A 12,305-nucleotide genomic window follows, 5' to 3' on the forward strand; every position below is an offset into this window, starting at 1 on the left:
CAGTAGTGCCCTCTGCTGGACAATTGTGAAAGATTAGTGCTGCACAGAGTTCTAAATGGCAGGGAAGCAGCATGCTGCGTTGTTTTGTGTCTTTGCTTCTCACTTAAGCTAACTTCAGTCAGGAAAAAATCCCACACGCTGCTGCCCTACCATTCAGAACTCAGCAGCGTTGATTTTTATTGTAGTCCAGCTTACGTCCACCTAAGGGTTTGTGTGCTCAGTAATCAGTGGTGGTAAAGCAATGGGGGAGAGTTGCAGGCACACAATATAGTTTTTTTCTTTTTTTAATGGTACGGATTTTTGAATGAATGTACACATTACACCCCTTTAAAAGACAGCCATCTTATAGATGACGAGATAGCAATCTCCCACATTTAAAAAGTAACAGATGAAAATAAGGCTTTGCTCTTTACCTTTAGTAACTCTTCCATTTTGCTTAGTTTGGTTAGATTCACTCTACCATGTGTTAAAGCTTTTATTAAAGGAGGAATGTCATCATCCGGATTGTTCTCTTCCCTATTTTCTAAACTTGGCAACAATGAGTTTCTCATCAGCCTTTAAAATATAAGAACAGTTTTGCTATAGTGCGTGATATAGAATGTCACAGTTAAAAGGCCCTGTTGTCTCCTTCTTTATACTTGGCATCCAACACTTCAAAATATTATTGACATAAGCAAGTTGATGCTTAATAATTATTTACCACAAACAGTATTTATTATGTTTAATGTTATGAGATGCACTATGTACAGTGACACAAGGCATGTCCCCCTCCTACAGTCTATATGAGGTGTGAACAATGTGAATGTGGGCATTTATAGTATGCATCTAAAATGTGAACAATACAGGGGAGATTACAGGTGTGAACAATACAGGGGGAAATACAGATGGGAACAATATAGGGGAATTACAGGTGGGAACAATACAGGGGGATTACAAGGGTGAACAATGAAGGGGGTGTTAGGGTAAGGGCACACGCTGCTATTTCAGAAGATTAGTAGTCCAGCGACAAATCACTTCTTCTTTGGGTGACTAATCTCCCCGAACTGCCTTCTCGCCGGCTAGAATCTAAATCACCAGCGAGATGGCACTCGGAGTGCTTCGTTTTCCAAAGTTGTTTGAAGTTGGCTCACGAGGAAACTTCAGGCAACTTTGGAAAACGAAGCATTCCGAGTGGCGATTTAGATTCTAGCCGGCTGGAAGGCAGTTTGGGGAGATTAGTTGCCTGAAGAAAAAGCGATTTGTCGCTGGGCTACTAATCTCCCCGAATCTTTTTTTGCAGAAATACTAGTCTAAACTTCTAATCATTAAAGGAGAACTAAAGCTTAACTAAAGAAGTAGGCTAGAAATGTTGTACATTATGTTTTGGGCTTCTGTAATAGTCCCCATCTTCCTTTCTGCTGATTCATTGCACATGCTCTGTGCTGCTGTAACTTACTGAGCTTAGGGACCAACTCAAAATATATAGTACACATAGAATATAAATGTCACAATATAACGCTGGTAAATAATACAGATAATTACTACATGGCAGCACAGAAAACAGTGCAACTAGCATCAAAATTCAATAATCTGCCCTGTAGCATCATCTTACAGTATATTACAGATAAACCTCATTATCTGTTTGATAATTTGCAATGACCCCTAAACTTAGCTTCTCAACAGCTGCTCAGAACCCACTGAGCATGTGAGTGTCACAGACACTTTCCAAGGTGGTGACCTACCTGTAACAGATTTGAAATCCTAGATTATTGCTGCTATTGAGAAGCTGAAACTTTAGGCTGATGAACTAAGGTCATTATCAGGGCCGGATTTACATAGTGGGTGCCCCTAGGCCCACTGCCATTTGTCACCCTGTCCCCTCCCCTTTATTTGTGCAAATTTTCATCATCTGGACTGGAGCAATGGGGATTGGTGCACGGGAAATTTAAAAAAATGATTGTATCTCCAGCACATCTCCAGTGTTTTTGAACCAATGTGGGTGTGGTTAGGCAGCATGCCGCCCCCCTAAAATCCTGCCGCCCTAGGCCCGGGCCTAGGTGGTCTTTCCACAAATCCGGGCCTGGTCATTATATAAAATATTGCATTTTTAGAGTTTAGTTCTCCTTTAAACATAATGTGCTGATGTGTGCTGACACAAATGGATAAAACTGCATAAAAAAGAACCCAAAAAGATTGCTTTCATTTGTACAGTGTAAGCAACTTACATACCTTTTGAGATCCTCGGACAAATCATTCCCTTTAGCAGTCTGTGTTTCTCCTTTGCAGCAAAGCTCTGGGCACTCTGAAGCACGTGGCTTTAAGGCAATGCCCAATTCAGCAGCCAGCAGGTCCCCAGGTCTCAGGTCAATGCATGAATGAGATTTCTGCATTCAAATTATTGTTGTATCGTTACATATGTTTAATGACCAGGGCACCAGGCCTATAAATTGTTCTTATGAAAAATGAATCTCGCAAAGTAATTATCATTAACATATTAAAAAAAACAGGAAATGCATATGTGCTAATTAAACCTTTAAAGCTTTACTGTTTAAGGGAAAGGGGGAAGTAAAAGTTTTCTGTTAGAAACCCTCAGTTATTCTAATCACTAACACGCTTCCCAGGGGCTGGCCCTTCACTAAAAAAAACAGGCCTGGAGTACTTTCTTGAGTTCTGTACTGAGTACCTAGGGCTGCACTAGGAATGCCTGGAAAAAAGTGGATGAAGATGATGGTGTGGTATCCTTATCAATTACAATTACACATAATTTTTTTTATTTATTTTTTTATTCTCCAAAGTAAAACATAACCCTATTAGTGCCAATGATTGTACAAAGCGATGACAGTCAAACTCCAGTACCATAGATTCTACTACTTAGCTTTCCAGTGAGAAAACATGTTCCCAGCATTGAATGGTCGTGTTTGCAGCTAGCATTAACTTTAACATTAGGGTCAGTTGTAAGGTTTAATTTAGGGTTAGTGCCCTTGTAAACCATGAAGCAGATTGATATTTTTCAAAGGAAATTTTCTGTGTTCTGACTTGTAGAAAAGCATTATGCCTGGTTGCTGCGTTCACTAACAGCCACCCACGTAAAACCTCACCTGTGCCATAGCTCTATTGTGTTATGCAATTATATTGCAGGACGGACTCTAACACAAACCTTTAAATTGCTGACTGTTTTGTGACTCTCTTTCTCTTTTTTGTCCTGTTCCTCTGACAGTGTGAATGGACAAGGTGTTGATACTGTTTCACCTGGGTTAAAAACAGCAACATATGATCAGTTTATCAACCAATTACGAGCCATTTTTACTCATTGTACTGCCCTTAGAATTATTAAAATACATATGCTCTTTATAATGTTCTCAGTTGCCCAGAAACTTTTGCTACCTCATGGACCTCTTAAAATTCGGTATGAGCACAAAATCTTAAGAATGCCACAGTGCTCTGTGATTGGTAACAGGGGTTAAAGTTCATAAGGACAATGGGATTTTCAAACTACAAGTTGTTAAAGGCAATAAAGTGTGTGTGTGGGGGGGGGGGATCTGGAACCAAATTTTGTTTAATTGCCTTTTGCTCTCCAGAAGTGAATGGTCCAAGGACACAAAGAACAGCCAGGAGCTGTCAACAACCCCCCACCACCACCACCACCACCTCCAATCAGAGTCCAGTGATTTTACCACTAAGCCAATACTCAAAAAACAAAACACAAAATACAATTTACTTACATTGCACAGGCCCTGCAGGGCTGCAAAAGTCCTCTTGTCTAGGGATCAGTTTATATACTTCTTTTAGGTTCAGATGTTGAATGTTCTTAATCTGCATAATGTATGTATAAATTAATTTTTTTCACCCTAAAAATGGTTTGTATAAAAACATTGGGAATAGTGTACCTGCTATTATAAAATATAAGGATATTAGAAATAAGAAAGGCGTGCCATGACTATATAAAGGTACAAGAACATATTTTAAACTGATCATAGGGGTACATTATTTCTTGTAATAAACATAGACCATGTGACAAGTAGCTGCAGATTACCCCAGACAGTCAATAGGGTCATTGATCATGTACTACTACTATGTGTAGTAGTAGTAAAAGAGGGCCAGGTTTAGATGGAGAAGCAATCAGTTTTTTGTCATGTTCATCAGGTGGCGATGATTCATCCAGGAGGAGAAAGCTAGGAGGCAATTAAGTATGTATGCCCGATATTCAAAAGTTGGTGAGTGTCTCAAAGTACAGAAGTACAGAAAGCATGTTTAGTGTTTAAGTCATATAAAGCAGGCATATAGAGCTATAAGGATCAGTAATGTAACAGGTTACCTGCTACTTTTAAAGAAGGCTGATAATAAATTTGGTAGGAAAATAATCAGCCCAAAAAGATCACATTAATCTTTATTTTCATAAAATTTTGATGCATACAGAAGACCAACTAAAGAACACTTCATCTGTAATTTTTTTAGGACTACATACTCATGGGCAACTTTTGATGAAGTTGAATACCACCATATATATATGTGCAGTGAATGCAGGGCCTATAGGTAAAATAAGTGTTGGAAAGAAGCCACAACAGAAGAAGGATACTTGTTCTCTTTATGAACACAATGTGCCATTTTTAAAGGAGCAGAGCTAAGCTGGCAATACACATACCAATAATATTGTACTAAAAAGGTTTCATATTAATTTTGGTAGGTGTATAATATCCTTCTCATCCTGTCAGATATCCATGTACTTCGGAAATTTAGCAGGTTGAAGTCACCATGTTGGCCAATGCATGGTGCAATGGCAAATGAATAAGTGAAGAAAATCCACATCTCCAGTTTTTTTTTCAAATGCAGACAAAAATGAATGCCTGGGCAGTTATCTATTAAACACTTACATGATTGGTCACAAAGAGATTAAGATGATCTCAACTTTTTAAAATGAATCACAGCTTTACCTGTATTAGGTCTGTTTCTCTTTTTGGTTTAGGAACAACATCTTTTGGTCGGCCAAATCTTATAAAGTATTTCATGGTGAAAGGTGAGTAGGAACTTCTGAGGTTAAAGGTCCTGCCATGCTTCTGTCCTGGGTACTGTAAATCAATATTGCTGCATACTTTGTTTGACTCTTTGAGAAGCTCTTCTTTGCCTTTTAATTCATTAATCTCATTGATTAAATGCTGTCTGATGGAAATCACATTAAAGCTGAAAAGCAAGAGCATTACTTTGTGTTTACATCAAAGCCGGTACAAAGGATTTTTGATTGAATATTCATTTGTCATCAACAGAGAAGCCTGTAAGAGCTTAGGGCCAAGCAGAGAAGGCTTGTGCACACTTTAGTATAGGGCTGAGTGTGACAAGCAGAAAATTTACACTTGTATAGTAACTTCATTTGAATGGCAGAAAATGCTTCTAATATGTAATCATTCTAGTGACATTGCATTGTAAATATTTAAGTACATTACAGTTCACATAGCATACATTTAGGACTGGAACAACTATTTTTGTAATCGAAAAAACTTACAATTTGGAGCAGTCAAGTAACAATTGTGCTTTAAAACGTATTAAATTGGCTTCTTCTGAAAAAACAGATTGTGATTTATTCAGCTCCAGATTCTGCAAGTAGTGTACGAAGAGATGTTCAGAGACAATCAATATATGTGTGATTAGACGGCGATATAAGTGTTGCTTTTCCCTTGTAGTAAAGGATCCGGTGCACATAACATGTGGCATGGTGTCACAGAACACTTTCACTTCACTGAGAATAATTTCCTCCTGTGGAAAGGAAGAAATAATCATAATTGCCTAAAAGCCTACTTTACACTACATGGAAAACTATTTATTAAACCATCAAAACTCGCAGTGTGGATTTTAAGGGGCAGATTTATCAAGGGTCGAATTTCAAAGTTGAAAACAAACTGTTTTTTTGAACTCCCATAACTTCGAAATTCAAAGAAAAAAAGCCAACTGAAATCTATTAAAAAATTTAAGTTTTCAATTAGAAGCATTTTCCAAAAAAACTCCAAAAAAAGTCCATCAATTGACTCCAAATAGGTTCTAGGAGGTCCCCCATTGGCTAAAACAGCAATTCAAAGTACACAAAAATAGCTCAAATTTTTTTTACTTCGACCCTTGATAAATCTGCCCCTAAGTATCCTGGTATTCTAAAAATAAGTTTGTTTTAACATTCCTTTCTGCAATACAGGTCCTGTATCAATCACCCAGAATGCTTGGAACCTGGCGTTTTCTTGATAAAAGGTATTTCTACCATTTGGATCACCAATCCTAAAGGCTACTATAAAAATATTTAAACAATAAGATAATTTTGCCACCAATATGTATTTATTCAGCTTAGTTACCACCAAGTTCAAGGTACTGTTTTATTATTACAGAGTAAAAAGAAATCAATAAAATGAAAAAGGCTAGACTTAACTATAGGTAAAATGTAGACCTTGATGTTCAGGACTAAAAATGAGAAGAACAGATTATAATGAAATACAGTATAGTGCAAAATAAGTTAACACTGTAATAATGGACACATACAAATACTTGCCGCACTTCTTTAGAACCAATGTTTAGTGCTAAGGTTGTATTCAGCCTCCTTTTCACTAGCTCACAAACAGCATCTGGCTGAATACCTGGAATGTGTGTAGCATCCAGGAATGACGGTATAGGAGCCATGTAGGTATCATCTGTAAGGGCACAAATCAAAATTATCAGTGTTGCTGGTAATGTATTTTAGTTCTTCTATTCAAATCTCACTAAATAATTCCAGTAGAGCGATAAGACAACCTCACTAAATATATCAATATATAGAACACAGATATGGTTTGAAATCAGAAAATGCCTGTTAATCATTGAGAGAGAAACACCAAGGAATGCCAACTTGTACTTTACCAATATGCTTGGTAAAGTTTGAAACATCAGCGTAGTTGATTACATGAAAGGACTTTTGAATGAAATAATTAAGGGTTATCTTCATTAAAGGTACAGTAACACCAATAAATGAAAATGTTTTAAAGTAATGAAAATATAATTTACTTTTGGCTGCACTGGTGAGTTTGCTTTAGAAACTCTACTATAGTTAATATAAACAAGCTGCTGTTTAGCCATGGGGGCAGCCATTCAAATTTGAAAAAAAGGAGAAAAGGCAAAGGATACACAGCAAATATGAGATAAGCTTTGTAGTATATAATGGAATTCTTCAGAATTTGTCTGTTATCTACTGTGTATCTTGTGTGTTAATGACTGCCCCCATGGCTATACAGCAGCTTGTTTATATAAACTAGTTGTTTTTCTGAAGCAAACACAGTTGTACCAGTACAGGGAAACAATGCATTGTCATTTCTTTAAAACACTTTCATTTTTTGCTGTTACTGTTTCTTTAGGGTAAGGTCACACTGGGCGTTTTGGGGAGATTTGGTCGCCTGGCGACTAATCGCCTCATCTTTGTGGCGAACAATCTCCCCAAACGTCTTCCTCTGCGCTGGCTAAAATGAAAAATCGCCAGCACTAATCACATGCGGCAATTCGTTTCCTGAAGTCGCCAGAAGTTGCCTCACGAGGAAACTTTGGGCGACTTCGGAAAACGAATCACCGCGTTTTCTAATCCTATGTTTGCGACAATCACAAAAACTAAATTCTTTGTTTCACCTTTGAAAATACTTTCATCAATCTCTTTCTTCAGATCACTTCTGTCTTGTGCAGTGGATGTTCCTCTGGGAGGGGGTTCTAGAGCAGAAACAAGAATGTACATTAAACTGTATTTATTGTGTGCAGTTGAGAAATTTTATAGTTAGACAACAGAAGTATTAAAAGTCTAAACAGAAATGCACATTTGTATTAAAATGGTACAATACACTACAACTGTGAGACTTTTTACATGGAAGTAATTTAGACAGCAAATATTTTGATATAAGGCCTGAGAAGGAAGCTAGTGCTGTGGAACAGCCATGGTCAGTATTAGCTGACAGCCTTAATAAAAAGTTAGACAAGACAAGAAACAGGTAACACGGGCAAAGAAGGCAAAAAACCCCACAGTGGTTAAGGTACAGTAGGTTTAGGACACAAGCAGAGCATGCACGGCAAGTACTGCTGGAACTGAAATCAGGGGGTAACAAGGAATACAAGGCAACAAAGGGTTAAGCAAAATTAAGGTCAAAGTCCAGACAAAGGTAAGGAGGAAGAATTCCAGCAACATTATTCAGGACTAGTACATGGACCATTGATCTGTAATCTGTATTGGGGAAATTGGGACTAGATAACTGGCAAACGTGCTAACAATCTAGCAATTGCAGTACAGTAGATTTACAGGTAGAGTTCATGCTTTTAATTTAAACCAGTGTTTTCGCTGGCAGGGAAAGTGTTAAATTCATCCATCACATCATGTTCACAGACTGACTGAAACCCTAGAAAGGATGTAATAGAACTGATGTCATGGCTTGGATGGAGGTGCTGGTGGAAGTACAGTCTCACACTTCTCTGTACAGTGAAAACAAAAGCTAATGGCAGGGCCACACTGAGCAGATCATCCACTTTCCTCCAACTGCATACAAAACGCAGGTTGAGGAAACCGGATGATTCGCTCATGATTTCGTGTGCCCTTGCCAGAGTAGAGTGATACTGGCCTGGTACTTAAATTATATTCTGTGTACTGATACTGAGCATTCAGCAAGCTGAGCTGTAATAGTAAAGACAAAGGTCTGTCAGTAAATACAGTTTCTTTGATGTCCCATTACATTTGTGTTATTCCCGTGCAAGATTTAGACCTTTACTATTATTCAAACCTTTCATCTGAAAAGTAGGATCAGGCTGAGTGGGAAACAAGGTAAGAGCCTTCAGTCTGTCGTTATACAGTTGGTTCAGCTTCACAGTGTTTAGCCTCTCCTCCTGCATTGGATACTCTTGCTTTTTCTGCCTTCTAGGAGTACCAGGGTTTCTCATGTCCTTTAACATGTTTATAGAGGAGTCCAGGAGAAATCAAGCCTTAATATAAAATGTCTGTAAACAAAAAGCAAATAAAGCTGCTCATTATAGTAATGATGGATATAGTAAACTTCCAATCAGCCACAGCAGCAAGCAGTTGCACACTGACACATAATCCAGCACATGGACAGGCTGCACAGTACAGTCTTGTAAAGAAATGGTTCACCTTTATGTTTTTAGTGCTTTTAGTATGTCATTTTTCTCCTCCTTCTTCTGATGCTATCCAGCTTTCAAATGGGGGTCACTGACCCAATCTAAAAGGCTACAGATTTATTGTTCTTGCTACTTTTTATTACTCCTATTCATATTCCAGTCTCTTATACAAATCAGTGCATGGTTGCTAGGGTAATTTGGACCCTAGCAACCTGACTGCGGAAATTGCAAACTGGAGGACCTTCTGTTTGTCTCTTAGCACTAAAATGTAACTGTACTTTGTATTTATTATTGTATTTACCTCTGTTTGTTCTATTAATGTATTGCTGCACAGTGCTGCATAAGTGGGGCTCTACATACATACAAACATGGCGGCACAGAGAAGTGCAGTAGTAGTGGTGACAGGCATGGATGTCAGTCACAACTATCCTTGACAGGACTTACCAAAAGCCTGATCCATTGACCTCCTTTATCAGGGTTCAGAGACTAGAAAGCTTGGGTAAGTTAATGAATAGCAGGAATAACAAGTTAAGGCAGCAGAGCAGGATACTTCCCCAGGTACAACACTAAGGATAATTTCAATATTAGAGAGAGTTGCAGAAGGGTGAAGCCTTCAGGGAGGGATGGAACTACATCACCCATCTTCCTTAACGCGCTCTTTCAAATTCAGTATTTATTACCGAGAGCAGGCATCAATCCTATAAGAACTTTAGCCATTTTCTAGTTCTGGCACCTTCTAAACACACATTTTATTTGCCAACACAAACACTGTGGCTCCCACGTTTGTATAACTCACTCATATTCCATCAGTGGGCCTAGACAAGGCTTTTAGTCGTTTCTCTCGCTCACTGATGGGAATTTGAAAATAAAGACATAAAATCAAGCAGTTAGACATTTCAAGTGACTTTACAAAGTTACTTGCCTGTCCGGGCTGTGCACTGCTTCCCAGAGGAGCCCAGAGCAGGCTGGGCCTTGGTTTCCAAGCAACTCCAAACATACCCACAGAGGCCCCGCCTGTAGCTCTGCACTGACAGATAGATACAGCCTGGGAGGGGGGTTTAACACTGACAAGGATAAATGCATTTTTAATGCCATTCTTGCAAAACATGGGACACAATTAGGCACTGGTGGGCCTAAGGCAGCCCATAGTAATGCATTTGCTAGTTTAAATAATCTATTAGTTCTCCCCGAACCGCCTGTTATGGGGATAGAAGACTTAGGCTTAGTCCACACCATGTGATCGAGATTTAGCGCCCTGGTGACTAATCGCCTCTTCTTTGAGGCGACTTATCTCCCCAAACCACTTCCTCTTCTCCTGTGCCGGCTGTAACGAGAGTCGCCTACGTCATGACACACACGGAGCTTCGTTTTCCGAAGTTGCTCGAAGTTTCCTCGTGAGGCAACTTCAAGCAACTTCGGAAAACGAAGCGCTGTGTGTGTCTTAACACAGACGACTCATTACAGCCGGCGCAGGAGAAGAGGAAGCAGTACAGGGAGATTAGTCGCCTCAAAGAAGAGGCGATTAGTCGCCAGGGCGCTAAATCTCCTCGAATCGTCTGGTGTGGACTAAGCCTAAAAATACATGGGAGATTTTGAGAGTTTGTGGGTCAGACTTTATTTGATCCACAAAATGTTTACCACACAACAGCAGGAGATTTTGTAGGACCCTACAAAATCTGATCACTTCTGCTATAGTGCAAGCTGGATCAGATAAAACAGATGGTACCTTTTATTTTTGCATCTATATCGGATAGTCCATGTATTTCAATGAGAGAAAAAGTCTTTCAGACACAGATATTATCTTGTCAGATACAGCATTTCCTTGCGACAGGAGTGTTGTGTCAGATGGAAAAGTTTCCCTGTAGTTTTTACATCAGATTTTTTTCATCAATCCCATTATATTTTAACCCATTTAGTCACATTTGACTTGTAGGATGCAATCTGCCGATCCCACACCATCCTACAAAATCTCCCATGCAATGTCCATCTAAGCTGTGCTCTCATGCACACGCACACAAATTTTAAGGCCAGCGCACACAAATTGTCGTGTGCATTGTGGTGTCCACAAAGAATTTTGCATATATTCATACACATAGCTGAGAAGGAATTATAGGAAATATTGCTCCCGTGTAGTTTAGCTTTAAGACAGGGACCTCAGTTCTTAATTTTGTTTCCGTAAGAAAGTAAAAAAAACAAAATATGGAAGTTTTCTAATCTGAGTAAAATGAGGGGTCTTCCTTTTCTGGGGAATGCTTTATTTGAAGGTAATGGCAAACTGGTACCGAGGCTTCATTGGACAGAAGCGGTGGACACTGACACAAGTCATTGAATTCTGATCTATATTCTTACTGGGCAGACTGGTACTATAAAGATAGAGCAATATTTGTCACAGACTTACTTGCACTTCAAATGCTTAATTTGTAAGAAGCCTCTCCAGGACCAAGTCAATTCCTGATTGCAGCAGTGATGCACAGGGATGGAACAGCAGAGGCACGTGCCTAGGGTGCAACTGGGGGGAAAAGTTAGGGACCCTACGCACATGCCTTTTCTAGCTGGGCATTATGAACTGGTTCTTCAAGTAAAGATACACTGGCACACTAGGCAATTGCAGTGCAGGGTGACCCCTTGCTGTTTATTTGTGCGGACGTGCAACGTTTCGGGGCGAATGTTCGCCCCAAAATCTCGCACGTCCGCACAAATAAACAGCAAGGGGTCACCCTGCACTGCAATTGCCTAGTGTGCCAGTGTATCTTTACTTGAAGTATCTGTCTGGGGATTGCCGTACCCTTTACTCTGTGCACCGGGTTATCTTCTGAAAAGCATTGAAGAGTGTGCTCTGCTTCATCCTTGTTCCAGTCCATTATGAACTGGTGCCACAACGAGAGGGGTGCCAAGAGTGCACAGTTGATGCAGTCTTCTCTCAACGTGCCTGCAGTGACCTGTTTTAAGATTCAATCACTGGTCCAGGCCCAGATTATTGGAACAACATAATATGGTCCTGCATGTAGGTGGGGAAATCAGGCAAAGACCTCACCAAATGAGCAGATATTTATGTGTATGACCAGCTTTGTCATAGAATGTGCTTTTGGCACCATTAGCCCACCAAACCCAGGAGCCTCCATAGACAGCCAGTCTAGTTGGGCGCCACCAACACAATCCAAATCCCCCCCCCCCGGACATTAAAAGATCCAATTATTTCCTCCTCCATAGACTTC

General features: G+C 39.6%; 1 protein-coding gene across 2 annotated transcripts in view; it reads right to left on the reverse strand.

Moving 5' to 3' along the window:
* The window catches only part of LOC108711002 (coiled-coil domain-containing protein 87-like), a 35,989-nt gene extending 25,905 nt beyond the window's left edge, over positions 1-10,084 (reverse strand). The window contains exons 1-10 of one of the 2 annotated variants that reach the window (XM_041586248.1): positions 9,887-10,084; positions 8,739-8,952; positions 7,606-7,683; positions 6,496-6,644; positions 5,477-5,727; positions 4,911-5,157; positions 3,702-3,792; positions 3,137-3,228; positions 2,209-2,363; positions 414-555 (exon numbers count right to left, since the gene is read on the reverse strand). In XM_041586248.1, the coding sequence (XP_041442182.1) occupies positions 414-555; positions 2,209-2,363; positions 3,137-3,228; positions 3,702-3,792; positions 4,911-5,157; positions 5,477-5,727; positions 6,496-6,644; positions 7,606-7,683; positions 8,739-8,907 (1,374 nt within the window). In that variant the 5' untranslated portion in view covers positions 8,908-8,952; positions 9,887-10,084. Of the gene's footprint in view, positions 1-413; positions 556-2,208; positions 2,364-3,136; positions 3,229-3,701; positions 3,793-4,910; positions 5,158-5,476; positions 5,728-6,495; positions 6,645-7,605; positions 7,684-8,738; positions 8,953-9,886 lie in introns of those variants that run through there. The other variant, XM_041586249.1, reaches the window with a different exon arrangement.
* Between the last annotated feature and the right edge of the window lie 2,221 nt (positions 10,085-12,305).

This window comes from Xenopus laevis, chromosome 3L (genome assembly GCF_017654675.1).
Source record: "Xenopus laevis strain J_2021 chromosome 3L, Xenopus_laevis_v10.1, whole genome shotgun sequence".
Lineage (NCBI taxonomy): Eukaryota > Metazoa > Chordata > Amphibia > Anura > Pipidae > Xenopus > Xenopus laevis.